This window comes from Hyla sarda, chromosome 4 (assembly GCF_029499605.1).
Source record: "Hyla sarda isolate aHylSar1 chromosome 4, aHylSar1.hap1, whole genome shotgun sequence".
NCBI lineage: Eukaryota > Metazoa > Chordata > Amphibia > Anura > Hylidae > Hyla > Hyla sarda.
Window position 1 is genome coordinate 299,731,737 of NC_079192.1, and position 21,606 is coordinate 299,753,342.

Consider the following 21,606-nt stretch of genomic DNA (forward strand, 5'->3'; position numbering starts at 1 on the left):
CAGTGTGAAAACCTTGTGAAGACTTACAGAAAACGTTTGACCTCTGTCATTGCCAACAAAGGGTATATAACAAAGTATTGAGATTAACTTTTGTTGTTGACCTAGAACTTATTTTCCACCATAATTTGCAAATTCTTTAAAAATTAGACAATGTGATTTTATGGATTTTTTTTCTCATTATGTCTCTCATAGTTGAGGTATACCTATGATGAAAATTACAGGCCTCTCTCATCTTTTTAAGTGGGAGAACTTGCACAATTGGTGGCTGACTAAATACTTTTTTGCCCCACTGTAAGTAGATGTAAGGTTGCAGTCTGTAAGGAATAAGTGGAGGTAAGGGGAGCAGTCTGTAGGGAATAAGTAGATGTAAGGAGAGCAGTCTGTAGGGAATACGTAGATGTAAGGAGAGCAGTCTGTAGGGAATATGTAGAGGTAAGGAGAGCAGTCTGTAGGGAATAAGTAGATGTAAGGGGAGCAGTCTGAAGGGAATAAGTAGAGGTAAGTGGAGCAGTAGATTGTAAGCGCTGCAGAATCTGTAGGCTCTATATAAATAAATAAAGATGTAAGGGGAGCAGTCTGTATGAAATAAGTAGAGGTACGGTGAGCAGTCTGTAGGGAATAAGTAGAGGTACGGGGAGCAGTCTGTAGGGAATATGTAGAGGTAAGGGGAGCGGTTTGTAGGGAATAAGTAGATGTAAGGGGAGCAGTCTGTAGGGAATAAGTAGATGTAAGGAGAGCAGTCTGTAGGGAATAAGTAGAGGTTAGGGGAGCAGTCTGTAGGGAATAAGTAGAGGTTAGGAGAGCAGTCTGGAGAATAAGTAAAGGTAAGGGGAGCAGTCTATAGGGAATATGTAGAGGTAAAGGGGAACAGTCTAGAAAATATGGTATGGTATGAGAAGTCTGGAAGAGAGGAGGCATGGAGAGAAGTCTGTAGGGAATAAGGAGATATAAGGTATGGGAAGAAGTCTATGGAAGAGGGGGATTGCAATCTGTAGGGAGTAAGGAGAGGTATGTCAAAGGTAAGGGGCATGGAGTGCAGTTTGTAGGGAAAAAGGAGAGGTATGGAGAGCAGTCTGTAGGGAATAAGGAGAGGTAAGGTATGGGAGAAGTCTATGGAAGAGGGGGCATGGATAGCAGTCTGTTGGGAATAAGGAGAGGTAAGGTATGGGGAGCAGTCTGTGGAAGAGAAGGGCATAGAGAACAGCCTATCAGAAATTAGGGGCATTTAGAGCAGGGGGAATCGCTGGATGTCGTATATCTTGATTTTTCCAAAGCATTTGATACAGTGCCACATAAAAGGTTGGTGAATAAAATGAGAAGGATTGGGCTGGTGGAGAATGTGTGCAAGTGGGTAAATAACTGGCTATGTGATAGGAACTGGCCTTTTCTGATTGAGTGACTGTTACTAGTGGGGTACCACAGGGGTCAGTCTTTGGTCCCATTCTATTTAATATATTCATGAATGACCTTGTAGAGGGGTATAATTCTACCACTGTACAAATCACTAGTGAGACCACACATAGAATACTGTGTACAGTACTGGGCACTAGTGTACAAGAAAGATATAGAATACTGTGTACAGTACTGGGCACCAGTGTACAAGAAAGATATAGTGGAGCTGGAGAGGGTTCAAAGACGGGCAACCAGGGTAATACGGGGAATGGGAGGACTACAGTACCCAGAAAGATTTAGGGTTATTTAGTTTAGAAAAAAGTGGTCATGGGTCAGAAGGGGTCTGGATGCATTTATTGAGAGTAATAACATTGCTGTTTATGGATTCTAGATTTATAGGGACAGAACGTTGATCCAGGGATTTATTCTGACTGCCATATTTGGAGTTGGGAAGGAAATTTTACCTCCAAGATGAGGTTTTTTTTGCCTTCCTCTGGATTGACTCAGTAGGGACTCATTATGGTTGTAGGTTGAACTTGATGGACTCTGGTCTTTTTTTCAACCTTAGAAACTATGGGGGACATTCATAAAAGTGTTTACCCATTTTTTTTTCTTATATTTGTCGCTAAAAAGTCGCAGTTGCGACTACACATTTTTCTTTGCGACAATCATTCTTCAGAGTGAGAAAAGCAAAAATAATGATTTCAGCTTTGGTAAGCAACTTTCACAAATCAGCTTACGGTAGTTAGAGATTTATAAAATGAGAATGTCGCAAAAAAGTCGTAATAAAGTAAAAGTTTGCTTACATTTACTCCAGCAAAATCCTATCTTAACCTTCTTAGCGGTTATCCCGAGCGTGACTCTGGGTTAATTTTCCCTGCCAGGAGCGGTAACCCTAAGTCACGCTCAAGGTAGAATTGCAGAGTTGCCGGTCGGGCTGCACGATATATCGCAAAAGCAATCGAATCACGATTTTTGCTTTTTGCGATATAGCGATACGGCCCCCGGGAAAACATGCGATTATCTGCTCGGGTCGGCTCCCGTGGCGGGGGCCAGCCAGAGCAGGTAAAGACAAATACTAAAAGTCAGTGTTTCCCAACCAGGGGGCCTCCAGTTGTTGCAAAACTACAACTCTCAACATGCCCGAAAAGCCAAAGGCTGTCCGGGCATGCTGGGAGTAGTAGTTTCACAACAGCTGGAGGCACCCTGGTAGAAAAACACTGAGCTAAGTGTAAAAGGGCACCAGGAGGAAAATAAAAAAACTTCCAGCTAACCTTCTCCCGGTCCCTGCAGATGCCGTTCTCCTCTGTGCTCTCCGGTCCCTGCTCTCTTCATTATTCATCTTGTAGGACCTTTCCCTTTTAGCCAATCACCGGCCGCAGTGGTGTCACGTGTCAAGCCAGTGATTGGCTGAAGGGGAAAGAACTTATTCGACAGCAAATACACTAGGTTTGAAACCTAGTGTGTGTTGCTGCCGAACAAGACAAGGTAACAAGGGGGGATGAATGTGACATGGGGGGGGGGGAATGTGACAAAGGGGGGAGGGGAATGTGACATGGAGGGAGGAAGAATGTGACAAGGGGCAAGAATGTGACAAGGGGGGGGATATGACAGGGGGGAGGGGAATGTGACATGGGGGGGGGAATGTGACAAGGGAGGGGGGAGAATGTGACAAGCTGGGGGAGAATGTGACAAGGGGTGGATGTGACAAGGGGGAGGAGAATGTGACAAGGAGGGGAATGTAGCAAGGGGGGGGGGAGTGTGACACGGGGGGGAATGTGACAAGGGGGGGGAGTGTGACAAGGGGGAGGAGAATGTGATAAGGGGAGGAGAATGTGACAAGGGAGGGGGAATGTGACGCGGGGAGATGTGAAATGGACGGGGGGGGGGGGGGGGGGAGATGTGAAATTTCAATGCAAAAAATGGTACCACTTTTGGTACAAATTTTCATAATCAAACTGCCAGGGAGGTTAATAATATACCTCACCTATTTTTGCTTACCTGTGGCAGATTTCAAGATTTTGCTTACGCGCGTCAAATTTATTAAGGCAGTGCAACATAATAAATTTGTCTGTAACAGAAAGGCAGAAAGACCTGGCACAGCTGACTGATGGCTCTCCGTACTGTGGCAAGGTGATGGGACCTATCCGTTCCCGACTGGTGAAGTGTGGTGCTAAACGTGTATGGAAGGTAAGCACATACGTATGTAGCAAAAAGAAAAGTAACACGTAGCGACTCACCACTTCTGTAGAAACTTGTTTAATAGTGCTGGTAAGCGTACAGCTGGCACATAACAACGGGAACGGGTGTGCAGGGAGGGCTAGACGTGGCGGGGGGAGCTCGAGCCGATGGATCCTATTTCGCGTCCAGTGACGCTTCTTCCGGTCCTAGTGAGCCCAGGTGAGTCCGTGTCTTATGCATCCCGCCCCTCTCGGGGGTGGAGCTAATAGGTGCGAACAGACAATGTGAACATAGACATATACATAAATGTAACACCAATTACAATGTGATCACCCAGTTAAAAAATATCAATCAGACCTGTCACAGGTAAGGGGACAGATCATGTCGATCATTCAGACCCAATGCACCTAAAGCATAGAGTCGGCTTATCCAATCGATTTCTTTTCTCATAAGAATATTGTTGCGATCTATCCCCTGTCCCTGTATTAATACCCTTTCGATACCTGCAAACTTTATTGTATTAAGGTCATTTTTATGGACGTCTCTCATATGTAAGATGATTTTTTAACTGGGTGATCACATTGTAATTGGTGTTACATTTATGTATATGTCTATGTTCACATTGTCTGTTCACACCTATTAGCTCTACCCCCGAGAGGGGCGGGATGCATAAGATACGGACTCACCTGGGCTCACTAGGACCGGAAGAAGCGTCACTGGACGCGAAATAGGATCCATCGGCTCGAGCTCCCCCCGCCACGTCTAGCCCTCCCTCCATGCACACCCGTTCCCGTTGTTATGTGCCAGCTGTACGCTTACCAGCACTATTAAACAAGTTTCTACAGAAGTGGTGAGTCGCTACGTGTTACTTTTCTTTTTGCTACATACGTATGTGCTTACCTTCCATACACGTTTAGCACCACACTTCACCAGTCGGGAACGGATAGGTCCCATCACCTTGCCACAGTACGGAGAGCCATCAGTCAGCTGTGCCAGGTCTTTCTGCCTTTCTGTTACAGACTTTGTACTTACCTTGTTATACCATGAGCACGCCGACAGGCTCCACACCCATTACCCAGGTGGACCCACTCTTTGAAGAAGTGGAGATGGAGTGCGACCTGACAGCAGGGAGAGCAGACGCGGGGGAGTTTTTTCAGACCTGTAATACCCGTGACGATATACAACTCATCAGCTTAAAAGCTTTGGAAAGTAAGATCCATAACCTAGCTGAAAAAGAGCTAAGGACCTTTTGGACAATCCAGTCACTCACAGCTTACATAGAGGCGAGTTGGGTCCCAAGAGGACTGCGAGTGTTCAAAAATCCATCGCAATTCCTAGACGATCCAGTCTTTATTAAACAATGGGAAGATGAACATCTTAAGCACTCTATGAATATCCAATGTTTGGTGTTAGAGAAAAATAATAGAGACTATGAAATATTAACTACAGCCCTATGTAAAGCTAAGATAGAAATGAGGACCCGGACCACAGAAGAAAAATTTAACCAGTTCAATAAAAATCTGGAAAAAAAAACTGTCTTCACTCCAGGTGGAAATTAAAGCCCAAAAACGGGACAAATATATATCCGAGATAAACGAGATTTTGAAGAAGGCAAGATATTTACATGGATGAGATCACAACCGTCCCATAGTCGCTATAGACGGGTTAACAATAAAAAAATAAAAACAAACGCAAGACAGACTACCTCACAACTGAGACTGAGAGCAGTTCATCTGATGAAACTAAAAAGAATGATGTCTCCAGACCTCCACATAAATCATCAGCCCTCCCTTTAGGAGACCGACCAGGAGAGGAAAACGCAAGAGGCGTTACTTTCCAACGGAACAAGAACAAAAAACGCAAGACGGTCTCCTGGATGAAATGAAATTGTATAAAAATGTTATTAACCTAACAGACACTGACCTACCGGATTCCTGTTTATCTGCATTATCAAAAGGACTTAATTTTGGACTTACTGAAGACTTTAGGTTCCACCATTTTGAAATAGAGCTCTATAAGGCACTCAGAAAAATAAATATTCACAAGTTTTTCAGCAGCATAAAGACGCATCATGAAATAACAAAAGACAAAAGAGGGAGAAATCCCATGTAATGTGAATAGTTTACAATATAGTGTCATATCTGAGTTCACACAACAAGAAACCGAGATCCTTGATTTCCTCTGTGGGCAACACAAAATGGAGGTTATAGCTTCAATCGAACCCCAATATTTTAAAGGAGGTAATCCCTCCACATTTAACCCCCCTGTTGCCCCCGGAAGATCAATCGATCTTTTTGAAAAAGCTGTAATGAAAGACGTTAAGGCGTTAATTTATCCAGAGAAACAATACAATATTACTGCTAAAGAAAAAAAAGGCACTTACCTGGTTAGCAAAACAGACACATTTAAGGGTGTCAAAAGCAGATAAGGGAGGCTCCATAGTAATATGGAGCAAAGATCAGCATGATAAAGAGGTGGCTAGACAGTTATCCGATCAAGAAGTGTACACCAAATTGAATGAGAACCCTACGGGAAAAATTATGAATAAACTCAGGGGCTTCTTGACCAACTTTACTAGACAGGGACTTATAGGAGAAAAAATGGCAGAACGCCTTATCCCCAAAATACCACGTCCAGCTCTATGGTATATTGTCCCAAAGGTCCATAAGTCGTTGACCCAGCCCCCGGGACGACCTATCGTCTCGGGGATTGGGTCGGCGACCAAGGCCCTGTCGTCGTACTTAGAATGGCTTTTGTCTCCCCTACTATCTAGCATCCCAGCCTATCTTAAAAATACAGATGAGCTGTTGGATATCTTACAAGATTTCAGTTGCGAATCTACCTATCGTTTGGCATCCATTGACGTGGAGAGCCCATATACCCGCATACCACACAATGCGGGTATATGGGCTCTCCAGACTTTTTTGAATGGTTCGGACAAGTCTGACCTTTTCAAAGACTTTGTCTGTAAGGGCATGGATTTAGTATTGACCCAGAATACTTTAATGCAGGATTGCACTTGGTATGTGCAGAACCGGGGTACCGCAATGGGTACCCCGGTATCTTGCACGTACGCAAACATCTATTTGGCCATAATAGAAAATAAAATGGTATTTTCCACGTCCAATCCACATATTTCCAGAATTAAAAAATATCTTCGCTATGTGGAGGATATCTTCATAGTATGGGATGGAGATTAAATAACCTTCCATGAATTCGTTAAATATATGAACGAACAGAACCAACAAAATATGTATTTTACGTACCTGTTCGGAGGTGAATCATTAGATTTTCTGGATGTTAAAATTTGGATAGAGGACAACCGAATGAAAACCACAGGGTATCGGAAGGACATCATGCAGAACTCATTATTACACTACAATAGTTCCCATCCCAAACACGTCCACAATAGCATCCCATACAGCCAGTTTATGCGACTTAAGAGAATTAATTCAGAAGATACAGGATATCAGTTACAGGCAGAAGAGTTAAAACAAAGGTTAACAGAACGTAACTATCCGATACAAATTATAGAGAGAGCCTTAGAGAGTAAAAGTAGACAAGAAATTAGGAGGAAAAAAAGCAAAAAAACAAGATGTAGCGGTTTGTCTTTGCATTTCATAACTCACCCATGAATAGTCTTATTAGCCAAGCCATTAAAAAAAATTGGTATATACTCGAAGCTGATCCCGACCTACAAAAAATAGCAAACAATCGCCCCATTGTAACCTATAAACGCTAGGCAAAATAAACAAGATGCCACAACATGGTTACACAAAACGGCTCCTAATGGTAATTTTTTATGTAAAAACTGTAGCTTTTGCAAATACAATCTAGGACAACGAGAATTTTCTCTAGGAGGAGTTAAAATTACCGTACAACAGTTTATTTCATGCCGCAGTACGAATGTCGTTTATTGCCTCATGTGTACTTGCGGTTTTTACTATATAGGAAAAACTAAAAGACAGCTGAATCAACGAATCAGAGAACATCTATATAGTTTAAAAACTGGAAAAGGTGCCCCCAAATTCATCTTACATATGAGAGACGTCCATAAAAATGACCTTAATACAATAAAGTTTGCAGGTATCGAAAGGGTATTAATACAGGGACAGGGGATAGATCGCAACAATATTCTTATGAGAAAAGAAATCGATTGGATAAGCCGACTCTATGCTTTAGGCGCATTGGGTCTGAATGATCGACATGATCTGTCCCCTTACCTGTGACAGGTCTGATTGATATTTTTTAACTGGGTGATCACATTGTAATTGGTGTTACATTTATGTATATGTCTATGTTCACATTATCTGTTCGCACCTATTAGCTCCACCCCCGAGAGGGGCGGGATGCATAAGATACGGACTCACCTGGGCTCACTAGGACCGGAAGAAGCGTCACTGGACGCGAAAGAGGATCCATCGTCTCGAGCTCCCCGCACACCCGTTCCCGTTGTTATGTGCCAGCTGTACGCTTACCAGCACTATTAAACAAGTTTCTACAGAAGTGGTGAGTCGCTACATGTTACTTTTCTTTTTGCTACATAATAAATTTGTCGCACGTAAGCAAAACAGCAGTCCAAAAAAACTAAAAACAAGAGGACTAAAGCAAGGTTTTATAAATGTCTCCTTATGTTATTATGTTACTTATAAAAAGTGTCTAAAATAAATAATAAATTTAGCACACTGCATATTTCCCCTAATTGTTTCTCTTCACCTTATTACCCTGGGGGCTACAAAAATAAAATAGTCGTACCCGACCCAATCCACTGCAGCTGCCATTTTGACAGATCCTGGTATAAGCTGATAAGCTGATTTCAGCTTCTTTCTTACTATGTCAGTTCCTTCAGGCAGGAAATGCTAACTCATGCAAATCATAGGCCACAGTGGTAACCAGCCTCAGCCAATGACTGGTGCAACATGTATTTTCTGTTTGAATAAAACATTATAGGAATAAGTGAATAGCAGAAGTGCATTATAGGAATAAGTGAAGGGGAGCGGCGGCATAGTTGGGGATCAGACCAATTGAGTATGTCTTTTTAATTTTACAGCCCCAAGGCCATTAAAATAAATCGCTATGCCCAGAAAACCCCTTTAAATCAAAGTTTTATATATATATATATATATATATCTGTTTAAAGACTGAAGTTTGCACAACATCAACATGTCAGCTCTTATTGGCAGGAGAAGCAAATGACAAAACCTTATTCCTCACGACAGTATCAACTGGTGAAAGAAAGTTAAACAGATTTTGTAAATTACTTCTATAAAAAAATCTTAACCCTTCCAGTACTTATCAGCTGCTGTTATGATCCATAGGTTCTTTTCTTCTTGAATTTCCTTTCTGCCTGACCACAGTGCTCTCTGCTGACACCTCTGTCCATTTTAGGAACTGTCCAGAGTAGGAGCAAATCCCCATAGAAAACCTATCCTGCATTGGACAGTTCCTAAAATGAACAGAGGTGTCAGCAGAGAGCACTGTGTTCAGGCATGTTATGCTTTGCACTCCAGCCGCACACGCTGGCCGTGAGTGCATGGTCCCCTTACCTGCTGTAGCCCCAGTCCGTCACGCTCCTGCCTCCGCCTCCCTAGGGCGCGCATGCCAGAGCTTTAAGATTTAAAGGGCCAGTACGCTCATTAGTGTAATCCACCTGTGGCTCATTTATAAATTCCTCCACCCTCCTCAGTTTCCTGCCTGATCTTTGTTGCCTTGAGCCTGAGAGAAAGCATTCCTGTTATTGCCTTGCCGTGTACCAGATCTCTTTGCTTTGTGACTCGACCTTGCTTCTCTGCCGCCTGCCTACTGACCTCCTGCTACGTCTAGACTACGCTACTATGCCTCCTGGCCTGACCTTCTGCTATCCAGACTACGAGCTGCCTTATCCCTCCTGTGCCTCGCATCTCCTCAGCCGCCTGTGTGGTTGAGCCGTGCCAGGAGTAGCGACCTGGGTGTCGCCTGCAGCAGCAAGTCCATCCCGCTTTGTGGCGGGCTCTGGTGAAAACCAGCGGCACCTTAGACTCCGCTCCCTGGTACGGTCCGAGTCATCTGCCACACAGGTCCAGCGGATCCACATCCACCGGGGTTCCTGTCTTCAGAAACGTGAGTGTTACAAGGCAGAAAGGAAATTCCTTCTTGTTGATCATAACAGCAGCTGATAAGTACTGGAAGGATTAAGATTTTTTAATAGAAGTAATTTACAAATCTGTTTAACTTTCTGGCACCAGTTGATTTAAAAAGAAAAAAGTTTTACAGTGGAGTACCCCTTTAATTGCTGACAGTGAGCGATTAAAGGGTTGATGACATCACTTTTTGGCTGTGAGCAGCGGATATACATTAGCGTTGGATATAGGCTTCCCATGTGTTCTGGATTACATTACAGGCATCTACACAGTCAGGCCCAGGGTGTTTTGAGCCTTCAGAAACTGTTTAGCCATTGTTAGTACTTGTTAGCATAACCACAACTTTTTTTTATTTGTATGGCTATTAATGTGATTTTTGCAGAAATGTTTTATTCCAAATGCGTTTTATTGTATGATTTTTCATATACCTAACAATTTATCGTTAAAAACTGCCTGTTACCCTAAATAGGCTTTTTTTTTTTTTTTATTGTCTGCTGGTAATTTGGATGTATTCCATGTCTACTTTTGGGTACTTTGGCCAGGGATATTGTTCTGAAGATGATTTGCAGAGGTACTGCTTTTTTCCAGTGGTTTTAGGGTGCTCTTGTACACAGCACTAGCGGTCATGGCTGATAATTTGAGATTTTCCTAGTATTGTGACGGAAAATATGGATTTTATTAAAGGGGTACTCCGGTGAAAACCTTTTTTCTTTTAAATCAACTGGTGGCAGAAAGTTAAACATATTTGTAAATTACTTCTATTAAAAAATCTTAATCCTTCCAGTACTTATTAGCTGCTGAATGCTACAGAGGAAATTCCTTTCTTTTTGGAACACTGATGACATCACGAGCACAGTACTCTCTGCTGACATCTCTGTCCATTTTAGCATCCGTGCATAGCAGATGTATGCTAAGGGCAGCATAGTGGCTTAGTGGTTAGCACTGCTGCCTTGCAGTGCTGGGGCCTTGGGTTCAAATCCCACTAAGGACAACAATAAATAAATACATTATTATTATTATAATAACGTCAGCAAAGAGCACTGTGCTCATGATGTCATCAGAGAGCATTCCAAAAAGAAAATAATTTCCTCTGTAGTATTCAGCAGCTAATAAGTACAGAAAGGATTAAGATTTTTTAATAGAAGTAATTTACAAATCTGTTTAACATTCCGGAGCCAGTTGATTTAAAAGAAAAAAGGTTTTCACCGGAGTACCCCTTTAAAGACAAGAGGCGAGTATTATAATTAGAGATGAGCGAATTTACAGTAAATTCGATTCGTCACGAACTTCTCGGCTCGGCAGTTGATAACTTATCCTGCATAAATTAGTTCAGCTTTCAGGTTCTCCGGTGGGCTGGAAAAGGTGGATATCCACCTTTTCCAGCCCACGGGAGCACCTGAAGGCTGAACTAATTTATGCAGGATAAGTCATCAACTGCCGAGCCGAGAAGTTCGTGACAAATCGAATTTACTGTAAATTCGCTCATCTCTAATTATAATACCATTCTTTCTTTACTAGCTCAGAATAGCAGCAAATAAACAGTTAACAGTAACAGCAGAAAAAATATTTCACGTTGTAACAGGTATACTATTAGGTAACAAGTCCACCAATCAGCGTGAGGCACAAGTAATATAAGGTCCAGGCCAGACCCTTCAAGTCCCTCTTTCTTTGGTGCAAAATTGGTTGAAGGTAAGTAGTCTCATAAGAAGCAACCGGAGCAAGAAACTAAAGGAAGGATAAATCCCAGAATACAGGGTGGGATAATACAGGGTGGGATAATACTCGCCTCTTGTCTTTAATAAAATCCATATTTTCTGTCACAATACTAGGAAAATCTCAAAATTTATTAGAAGACAAGAGACTCCTATTATAATGCCAGTTTAAAGCTTATCATTTACAATAATATAAAACATTCAATAAAATACTATATTTAGACAACTCTACTAGATACATGAGAATCTGGACAAAAATAAACGGTCTTGAATGTGGATTCTGAAGACCAATCAGCTGTCTTAAGAATGTCTGATAAGGAGCCTCCTGCCTGAAAAACTTTTGTGGACATAGCTCCCTGGTAGAATGGGTACCGAATTGAGAGATGTCAATACCTGCCAATTGCATAGTGCATTTAACCCACCTAGCTAGAGTGGAAGAAGAGACTGGAAGAAAAGGCTTGAAATATCAAATAAGTAGTTGGGATGAGTTTGTAGATCTGAGATGAAGAGTTTTAGATTCATATACCATCCATAAGGCAACGAACCACGCACAATTTGTCTTGGTGAGGGAAAGCGGGGAAAAATACAGTATGGAGGTTAGTTATAGTATGTCTAGTTATAGTGAAACTTATAGAAAAAGATTGGCGAGAGATGTCCAAAGCTCTAACATCAGAGATCCTTTTCATGGAAATAAGACATTGGAGGGTAGTAAGTTTAAAAGACAGAAACTAAAGAACATTATCTTCCCAGGAGTTGAAAAGATTAAATATAAAAGTAACATCCCAAGTAGAATGGTATCTGGGACAAGGAGGTCTCTTGAATTTAAACGGGTATTCCAGGATTTTTAAATATTTTAAAATTGTAAAGTTAGTGTAGTTCAAAATATAGTGTCTGTACCTGTGGTTTTCTCACAATTCTTTTGTGATTTTCACATCAATATTTATTTTTAACTGAGAGTTATCTCATATTTTTCCCAGGTGGCAATGCGGCCAAGACCTGACTCATTAGTCAGCTCATGACAGGGAGCCTGTCTGCTTCAGTGGGTGGAGTAATTGCTTGGTGGGAGAGAGATCAATCTGCAACTAGAGCTGGGCGGTATGACCAAAAATGTGTATCACAGTATTTTTGGAAGTTATGGCTGTTCCACGGTATTTAACGGTATTATCAACCCCCCCCCAATCATGTGACCCGTGGGCGCTGCTTCTCTCCCCCCCCCCCCGGTTTATCAGCCCGGTGATAGGCTGAGTGCATTGTCATGTAAGAAGCCGGACGGCTCCTTACATGACAGTGGGCTCAGCCTATCACTGGCCGAGGCGGGACATCGCTGCTTCCGGTGATACGCTGACGGCTCTTTGACGTTCCCATCCCCAGCGTGAGGCCAGTAGCGGAACAACGGGGGGAACGTAGGAAGGTGAGATAAAGTTTATTTTAGCAGCCCGGACACAAGGATAGTACAGTACAGCGCAGCGGCTGATAATTATTTGGAGGCGGGGGGGGGGGAGAAACAGCACTCGCTGGTCACATATGATTAGTTCCCTGATGTGGGGGACAGTGCAGCGCTGGGCTGATAATTAATTGGGGGGGGAGGGAAGAGAAGCAAAACAGCGCCCGTGGGTCACATATGATTAGTTCCCTGATGTGGGGACAGCACGCTGCGGCTGATAATTCATTCATTCCAGGGGAGGGGCACAACCGGTATTGCGGTATGGGAAAAATTCATATCGTGCAGGAAAAAAATGTCGGCATTCGGTATGAACCGGTATACCGCCCAGCACTATCTGCAACTAATGCAACAGCTGTAGGCACCCTGATTGAAAACCACAGATCTCTTGAATTGATGCAGAAAATGGGTGGGGTGGCTGATGTGTGGAAGGGAGGAAAATGGAATTATGGGTTTTGTAGGCAAAGAAGAAAACTCAAAAAGGAAATACCAGTTCACAAAAAGCTAGCCACAGTGTAATGGTAATCTCACAACATAGCCATTTAGCCCCAAGACAAGTGCAGAGCCTTCCTAAGCATGTTCATTACTATCTGGCATGTACATACTAAAATCACCTTAAGGTGGATAATCCCTCTAATACCTTTCATCAATTTGCAAATAAGGGGATGTTGACCGACAGGGATAGAATCCATAAGAGGATGGTAAAAAGAAATTGAGGATCGGTAGACATTGTTATTTTGCCAGATTCAAACAAAGAAGAAAGGAATTTTAAAATGTTTGCAATAATGTAAGGGATCCAAATCCCGTTGCATACACCAATGAACCCAAAGCTTCCAGGCTGATCTGTAAGCCGATTTGGTACCCGGAGCCCAGGCTTCAGAGAGGATGTCTCGAGTAGTTTGTGAAAATTCTGAATCAAGGATTGCTGACCTGAGATCAACCAAGCCACCAGAGAGAGAAGATCTGATGTTATTAATGGATGAGGATTCCCCGCGGTATCCTGAAGAAATTCCGGGAAAGGGAGGATGACACATGGAAAGTCTATTGCCATCCCCAAGATTTGAGGAAACCATGATTGGGTTGGCCACCAGAGAGTTATTAAAACTAGGGTTGATTGCTGGATCATAGTTTGAAGGAGAACTCTCGGAATGAGAGCGAATAGAGGAAAGGTGTATAGGGTCATTAGAGGCCAGAGTTGGTGAAAGGCATCTAATGCTAGAGCTTCGGGATCTGGGCGCCAACTGAAGAATTGAGGTAGTTGGTGATTTAAGTGAGAAGCGAAGAGATCTATGCTAAAAGGACCCCACAAGGCATTGATCTGCAAGATTCACTGATCGAGTTTCCAGGCGCTACTGTCATTCAGCTATTGGGAATTCCAATCTGCCACGATATTGGATAGTCCCGGAAGATACTCCGCCTTGAGGACAATATTTCTGTCCAAACAAAAGTGCCAAAGGTCCTTGGCAAAATTTCCTAGAGGTTTCAACTTGGTAGCTCCAAGATGATTTAAATATTCAAAAACGTTCATAGGTAGCTGCAACCCGACAATAGGGACAATAGTATTACTGCCAGACGAGCACTAATGTGAAAAAGGTTGTGTATTCCATACAACCTGCGAACAATGTATAAAGTGGGGGTACACTTTCCTCAAGTCTGGGCTTGATTATCACCAATAAATGGGTGTATATAAAATATATGTAAAAAATGATGTAGATCCAGTGAATTAATTTAAAACAATTTATTATTACAATGATAGTGCTTGTGGTGTCCTTTGTAGGGCCCTTACATTGGACTCAATAAGCAAGGTAGTGAATGTATAAAATATTCATACAATGAAATAAAATAAAATTAAATAGACATATAATATTCAGTGTAAAAAGTGCTGGTATCCAAGTGTGGCAAATAGTCTGTATTGCTTATAGATGTATGCGCGGAGATCAGACTTGAGGAAAGTGTACCCCCACTTTATACACAATTTATATATTGGACCGCTGAGATGTTGTCCATCTTCAGAAAGATACAACATAGAGATCTGTTCCCTACAAAACTTTTGAGGGCAAAGAAACTCGCTAAAAGCTCTAGACAAGTGAAGAAACTTTTCTTCTTCTGACCACTTGCCTCTAGTGGATAGATGACCACAACGTGTGCCCCAACCTAGGCGACTGGCATCTGATTCCATGATAAGATCTGGAATGGAATTGAAAATAGCTTTCCCATTCCAATCCTATATGTGGTGAAGCCACTATAGGAGCTCTTCTTTGGCATCTGGAGTTAAAGATATTTCGTATGCCAAGCCTTCTCTCAGATGTTGAGCCTTGAGGCGCTGCAGAGCCCTGTAATGGAGGGGTGCTGGAAAAATTGCCTGAATTGAGGCTGAGAGACGTCCCCTACTACACAGGATATGCTCCTTAGTGAAATAAGTTGTTTGTTCAAAATTGATCGGACTTCTTTCCGAATCAGAGCTAACTTCCTGGTCGGAAGACTCAAAAGGGCTGAATGAGTATTTATTGTGAAGCCCAAAAATTCCACCTCCTTTGAAGGGGTTATGACAGATTTCTTGGTATTGATTAGAAATCCCAGACTGGTGAGGAGTGACAAAGTCCATGAGTATGTAGACTGATAAGTGGGAGTGACTGAGCCATGATGAGGATATCGTCCAGATAGATGAGACGCACTCCTCTGCTCCTCAAAGTAGCTTCCCTGGTTTTAAAAGCTTTGTAAAGCACCAGGGTGTAAACTGCCATTTCTGGCCTTCACATATGAATTGTAGGTATGGCTGATGCGACTGATGTACAGGTAGTGTTAAATACGCATCTTTTAGGTCTATTTTGACCAGCCAATCGTCTTTGATCAACAAATCTCGGAAAAGATGGATACTTTCCATCTTGAAGTTTTGGTATTTGACAAAATTATTCAATTCTCTCAGGTTTATTACTGGCCTTTTACTGCCATCCTTTTTTTTTTTTTACTTAAAAGAGGTTGCTTAGAAAACCTTGAGCATGATCAGGAACTGGAAGGATTGCACCTTTGCAATAGAGTTCCTTGACTTTTGAATTTACTAAATTGTGGTCTTCCCTAGAAAATTGTATGGGGCTAGGAGGATACTCCTACGTTGGAGTTTGCCAAAAATGTATTTGGTAACCTTTTATGGTGTTCAGTATCCAAAAATCTGATTAATCATACTCCAAGCTTGGGGAATTTGGGAAGAAGATGGATGCATCGCACTTACCTGAAGATGGTCGAGATCTGGGATAGCCTCGATGACCTCTTGCTCTCCATGGCCTGCCCCTTGACGGGATCCTTGATTGGTCCTGTCGAAGTTAGAGGAGCCTCTGTAGGGTTGTCTTTCCTGATGTTGACGGCCAGGAAAGCGTCCCCTTTCTTTCTTGGCCTCTCCCAAAAATTTTCTTTGGAATACCTTTCTAAGGGAGGTCTGTGATTTATCAAGCGATGAGAACAACCCTACGTACTTGGAAAGCTCATTGATGAACGAGTCACCAAAGAGAAGACCTTCAGATTGAGATTCTGGCTCTGTGTTGGCCAAGTGCATAAATTGTGGGTCGAGCCTAAGGATAATTGCTTGACGTCTTTTGCTGCTAAATGCCAAATTAACATTGCCATATAAGAAGACTGCCCTTTGGACCCAATCCTTCATATTCAGAATCGGACTGGGCTTGTATGTCAGACTCTTCAGAAGAGTCTTGACTGGATGACATGTTGTAAGAATCTAGCTTAAGCCTATTAGAGGCTTTGGTAACCCGCTTAACAATTGTCCACTCGCGGGACGAGGATTTGGGGTGCATATCATGAACACCTTTATGTATGCTGCCTTTCAAAGGTGCATCAGACATCAATACCTGATCCTCTTGGCGAATAGCCACTTTTTTAATAGCAGGGGGATTGGTTGTACAAAAGTTTCTCTTTTGAGTACCCTTGCCAGATCTTTTTAAATCCTTAGCAAAACCAGAGGTTGAGTCCTCCGCTGGCCAAAAAATGTCAGACGGGGTAGAAGGGTGTTTCTTTTTAGACCTAGCAGAAGTTTGTGCCACTGCCATGACCACTGACTTGGTAATGAATTCATGAATATAACCCATAGCTGATTGTACAGCTAGATTAACTGACCTAGCCACTGAGTCTTCCACCAGGTTTTTATGTGGTCATCCAATGCATAGTGGTAGTCCTTATCCCCTAAAGGTGAGCCAGAAGGAGGGGACTGCCTTGAATTATCCTCATTTGCCATTGTATATAGGAGAGGAAAGTCTAATAAGTATATTTAAAAAGTATGAACATTTTGTAAATATATATAATGTAGTATAGTAGTATCCAAACAGAGATAAATTTAGAAATTCTAGTGAAGAATAAAGTTATTCCTGACAGAAATAATGAGAGATAGCGAGAGTACACTCAGCTATGACGGGCTCCGGCTGTTCCGACGTCTGAGGGAAGCAGAAGCGCTATGAGGATAAGAGAGAGAGAACGTTGAGGAGCGTAGTCTCGCACCAGGATCGCGTCAGGAGCGAGGTCCGGAGTCTGTCCGGCAACAGGGAACGAGCACAGGAGGTGGACTTGTTACCTAATAGTATACCTGTTACTACCTGAAATATTTTTTCTGCTGTTACTGTTAACCGTTTATTTGCTGCTATTCTGAGCTAGTAAAAAAAGAATGGCATTATAATAGGAGCTAGTAAAGAAAGAATGGCATTATAATTGTCTTGTAATAAAATTATGACTTATCTAACCAGAGAATCTAGTACGGAACTGAGTACGGAAATACCCCATATGTGGCCCTAAACTGTTTCCTTGAAATACGACAGGGCTCCGAAGTGAGAGAGCACCATGCGCATTTGAGGACTACAATAGGGATTGCATAGGGGTGGACATAGGGATATTCTACGCCAGTGATTCCCAAACAGGGTGCCTCCAGCTGTTGCTAAACTCCCAGTTTGCCTGGACAGTCAGTGGCTGTCCAGAAATGCTGGGAGTTGTTGTTTTGCAACAGCTGGAGGCTCTGTTTTGGAGACACTGCCGTACGATACGTTATTTATTTTTATTGGGGGGGGACAGTGTAAGGGGTGTATATGTAGTGTTTTACCCTTTATTATGTGTGTAGTATAGTGTTTTTAGGGTAAATTCGCACTGACAGGTTTACAGTGAGTTTCCCGCTAGGAGTTTACGCTGCGGCAGAAAATTTGCCACAGCTCAGACTTGAAGCAGGAAACTTACTGTAAACCTGCCCGTGTGAATGTACCCTGTACATTCATATGGGCGGGGGGGGGGGGGGGGGGGGGGGCAAACCTCCAGCTGTTGCAAAACTACAACTCCCAGCATGTACTGACAGACCGTGCATGCTAGGAGTTGTACTTTTGCAACAGCTGGAGGCACACTGGTTGGAAAACCTTCAGTTAGGTTCTGTTACCAAATTCAGTATTTTCCAACCAGGGTGCCTCCAGCTGTTGCAAAACTACAACTCCCAGCATGTACTGATCGCCGAAGGGCATCCTGGGAGATGTAGTTATGCAACAGCTGGAGGTACGCAACTACAACTCCCAGCATGCCGAGACAGCTGTTTGAGCATGCTGGGATTTGCAGTTTTGCAACATCTGGAGGGCTACAGTTTAGAGACCACTGCACAGTGATCTCCAAACTGTGGCCCTCCAGATGTTGCAGAACTACAACTCCTGGCATGCCCAGACAGGCATTGGCTGTCTGGGCATGCTGGGAGTTGTAGTTTTACAGCAGATAAAATAAATAAGATTTGTAATTTACTAAATTACTCCCTGTAATGTCACTTTTATCGTCTTATAAATCTAAAAGGCCCCCTTCTGGTCCAGACTGCATTCCGTCTGCTCAAAAGCACAGACTATAAAATTATTTTTTTGCATATGATACAACAGGTAAAATAATATTTGTAATTTACTCCCTGTAAAAAGTAAATGGCCTTCTAAATCTGGCCACTAGGGGTCTCCGTTTTGGTCCAGACTGCATTATGTCTGCTAAAAAGCACAGACTTTGGTCTCCTGCTGGACTGGGAGGAGACCAAACTCAGGAAGTGCAGTCTGGCCATAGGCAGTGAATAGCACTCGCTCTCTACCTGTGTATGAAACAAGGATGAAAAGGGGGAGTGAGTGCTATTCACTGCCTATGGCCAGACTGCACTTCCTGAGTTTAGTTTCCAGCCAGTCCAGCAGGAGACCAAAGTCTGTGCTTTTTAGCAGACATAATGCAGTCTGGACCAAAACGGAGACCCCTAGTGGCCAGATTTAGAAGGCCATTTACTTTTTACAGGGAGTAAATTACAAATATTATTTTACCTGTTGTATCATATGCAAAAAAATAATTTTATTGACAGTGCCCATTTAAGGACCCGGCCAATTTTCGTTTTTGCACTTTAGATTTTTCTTTCTCCCCTTCTAAAAAGCATAACTTTTTCAATTTTTTTGTCACCAATTGTACTTTGTAATGACATAACTTATTTTGTAACATAATCTGCGGTGAAACAAAAAAAAAACAAATTAATTGTGTGGTGAAATTTTGTAACTTTTGGGTGCTTCATTGTCGGTAAAAATGACATATAATTCCACATGTGTTAATTCATAGTTTTGATGCCTTCAGTGTGAATCTACAATTTTCATAGTCATGAAAATAAAGAAAACTCTGAATGAGAAGGTGTGTCCAAACTTTTGGTCTGTACTGTATGTCCTGAGAATATGCCCTATTCTCTGGAGCAGCAGAGAGGTGCCGGTCACATATTTTTCTCCACTGTATTTATAGGAAAATTAAATGGCAGGTGAAATACTAACTTAGGAAAAAATACAATGCAAACCAAAAATGTTAATATACCGTATTTATCGGGGTATACCACGCACCGGCCTATAACACGCACCCTCATTTTACCAAGGATATTTGGGTAAAAAAAGTTTTTTACCCAAATATCCATGGTAAAATGAGGGTGCGTGTGTGTGCGTGTGTATACCCTGATACACCCCCAGGAAAGGCAGGGGGAGAGAGGCCATCGCTGCCCGCTTCTCTCCCCCTTCCTTTCCTGGGGTCTAGACCCCTGCTGCCGCCGCTTCTCTTCCGCTGGCTATCTGCACCGCTGTCCGTTCTCTCCCCCTGACTATCGGGCAATGGGGCAGCGGCGCCGACAGCCAGGGGGAGAGAAGGGGCAGCGGCACCCATTGCCGGCGCCGCTGCCCCGTTGCCTCCCCCCATCCCCGGTTGCATAATTACCTGTTGCCGGGGTTGGGTCCGCGCTGCTTCAGGCCTCCGGTGTGCGTCCCCTGCGTCGTTGCTATGCACTGTGCGGCGCACTGACGTCATGCGCCCGGCCGTGCAGCGCATAGCAACGACGCAGGAGACGCACACCGGAGGCCTGAAACAGCGCGGACCCGACCCCGGCAACAAGTAATTATGCAACCGGGGATGGGGGGAGGCAACGGGGCAGCGGCGCCGGCATTGGGTGCCGCTGCCCCTTCTCTCCCCCTGTCTGTCGGCGCCGCTGCCCCATTGCCGGCGCCGCTTCTCTCCCCCTGGCTATCGGCGCCAGCAATGGGGCGCCGGCACCGATAGTCATGGGGAGAGAACGGGCAGCGGCGTCGATAGCCAGGGGGAGAGAAGCGGCGGCAGCAGGGACCCCAGGGCAGGCAGGGACAGAGAAGCCGGCAGCGCTGCTTGTCTCTGCACCTGCAAAGCCGCTGCAGTTCATTGATTTAAAGCGCCCGCTTTAAATCATTGAACTGCAGCGGCTTATCGGCGTATAACACACACATAGACTTTAGGCTAAAAATTTTAGCCTAAAAAGTGCGTGTTATACGCCGATAAATACGGTACAAATCACCAGGTCCAGGTGGCCTCAGCTGGAGGCTTGAGCTGAGACGTTGCAGATGAAGTTCAACACTGATAAATGTAAGGTTATGTACATGGGGAGAAAAATTCCAGGCTGGATATATGTACTAAATGGCAAACCGCTTGGCATTGACAAGGAAGTATATGCCAAATAGCTCTGATATATTTACCAAATCAAGAATTACAATAGCTAAAATATATACCTTTTATTACAAAATTACCATATTACAGAATAACGTATACAAATCCCCATAAAAACAGTAGATATCAATTAGTTCACAAAGTGCTATAATAATAGGGACAATCCCCAGTAGTACATGCCTCACCCTCTGAAGCTACCAGATCTAAAAAAAAAAACATCCAAAAGTGGGGTATCCATAAGGGGGGATGCCCGTGTGCTCTTAGTTTTAAGGTCAGTAGAGGGACCTTGGCCGGTCACCCCTTCCCCCTCCGTCAGTAACTCAGTGAGTATTCTTACATTGGGTGGGTCATCTTCATTGATCCCTAGTTCTAAACATTCTCTATCATTATGTTTGAAAAATTTTCTCCATTTTAACTTACGAATGAAAAGGTTTACATCTTTAATCCAATCAAACGCTTTAAACTGGGTAGTAGGTACAAATCCTAGGCCCTTGGAGAGAACTGTAGTCTCCGAGGGTGTAAGATTTCTAGATGACAAATTTATGATTTGGTTTTCGGTGTCTTCACTACATCTACCCTGTCCAGCAGACCATAGGGGTTCTCAGTTAAAAAAGACGCTACTGAGTCAGAGGACCCAGAAGATGATGGAGTATCGGGGACTCCATGATTACCCCCCTTTTTCCTTTTTGGTGGGTCCATCTTCCCTTACCACGTCCTTTGCCCCTGCCTCTATTACGTCTATTAGAACTTGTACCTGATCGATACGAAGACTCTC

General features: G+C 43.2%; 1 protein-coding gene across 3 annotated transcripts in view; it reads left to right on the forward strand.

Annotated features, from left to right (window-relative positions):
* The first annotated feature begins 288 nt into the window (after positions 1-288).
* CDHR2 (cadherin related family member 2) overlaps positions 289-21,606 on the forward strand; it is a 231,215-nt gene continuing 209,897 nt past the window's right edge. Inside the window, exon 1 of one of the 3 annotated variants that reach the window (XM_056574710.1) lies at positions 289-1,299. Coding sequence is in view for 1 of the 3 variants with exons in the window: in XM_056574708.1 (XP_056430683.1) it covers positions 2,091-2,105 (15 nt within the window). In the remaining 2 variants the exon portion in view is untranslated. Of the gene's footprint in view, positions 1,300-1,798; positions 2,106-6,530; positions 8,083-21,606 lie in introns of those variants that run through there. The other 2 variants (XM_056574708.1, XM_056574711.1) reach the window with 2 other exon arrangements.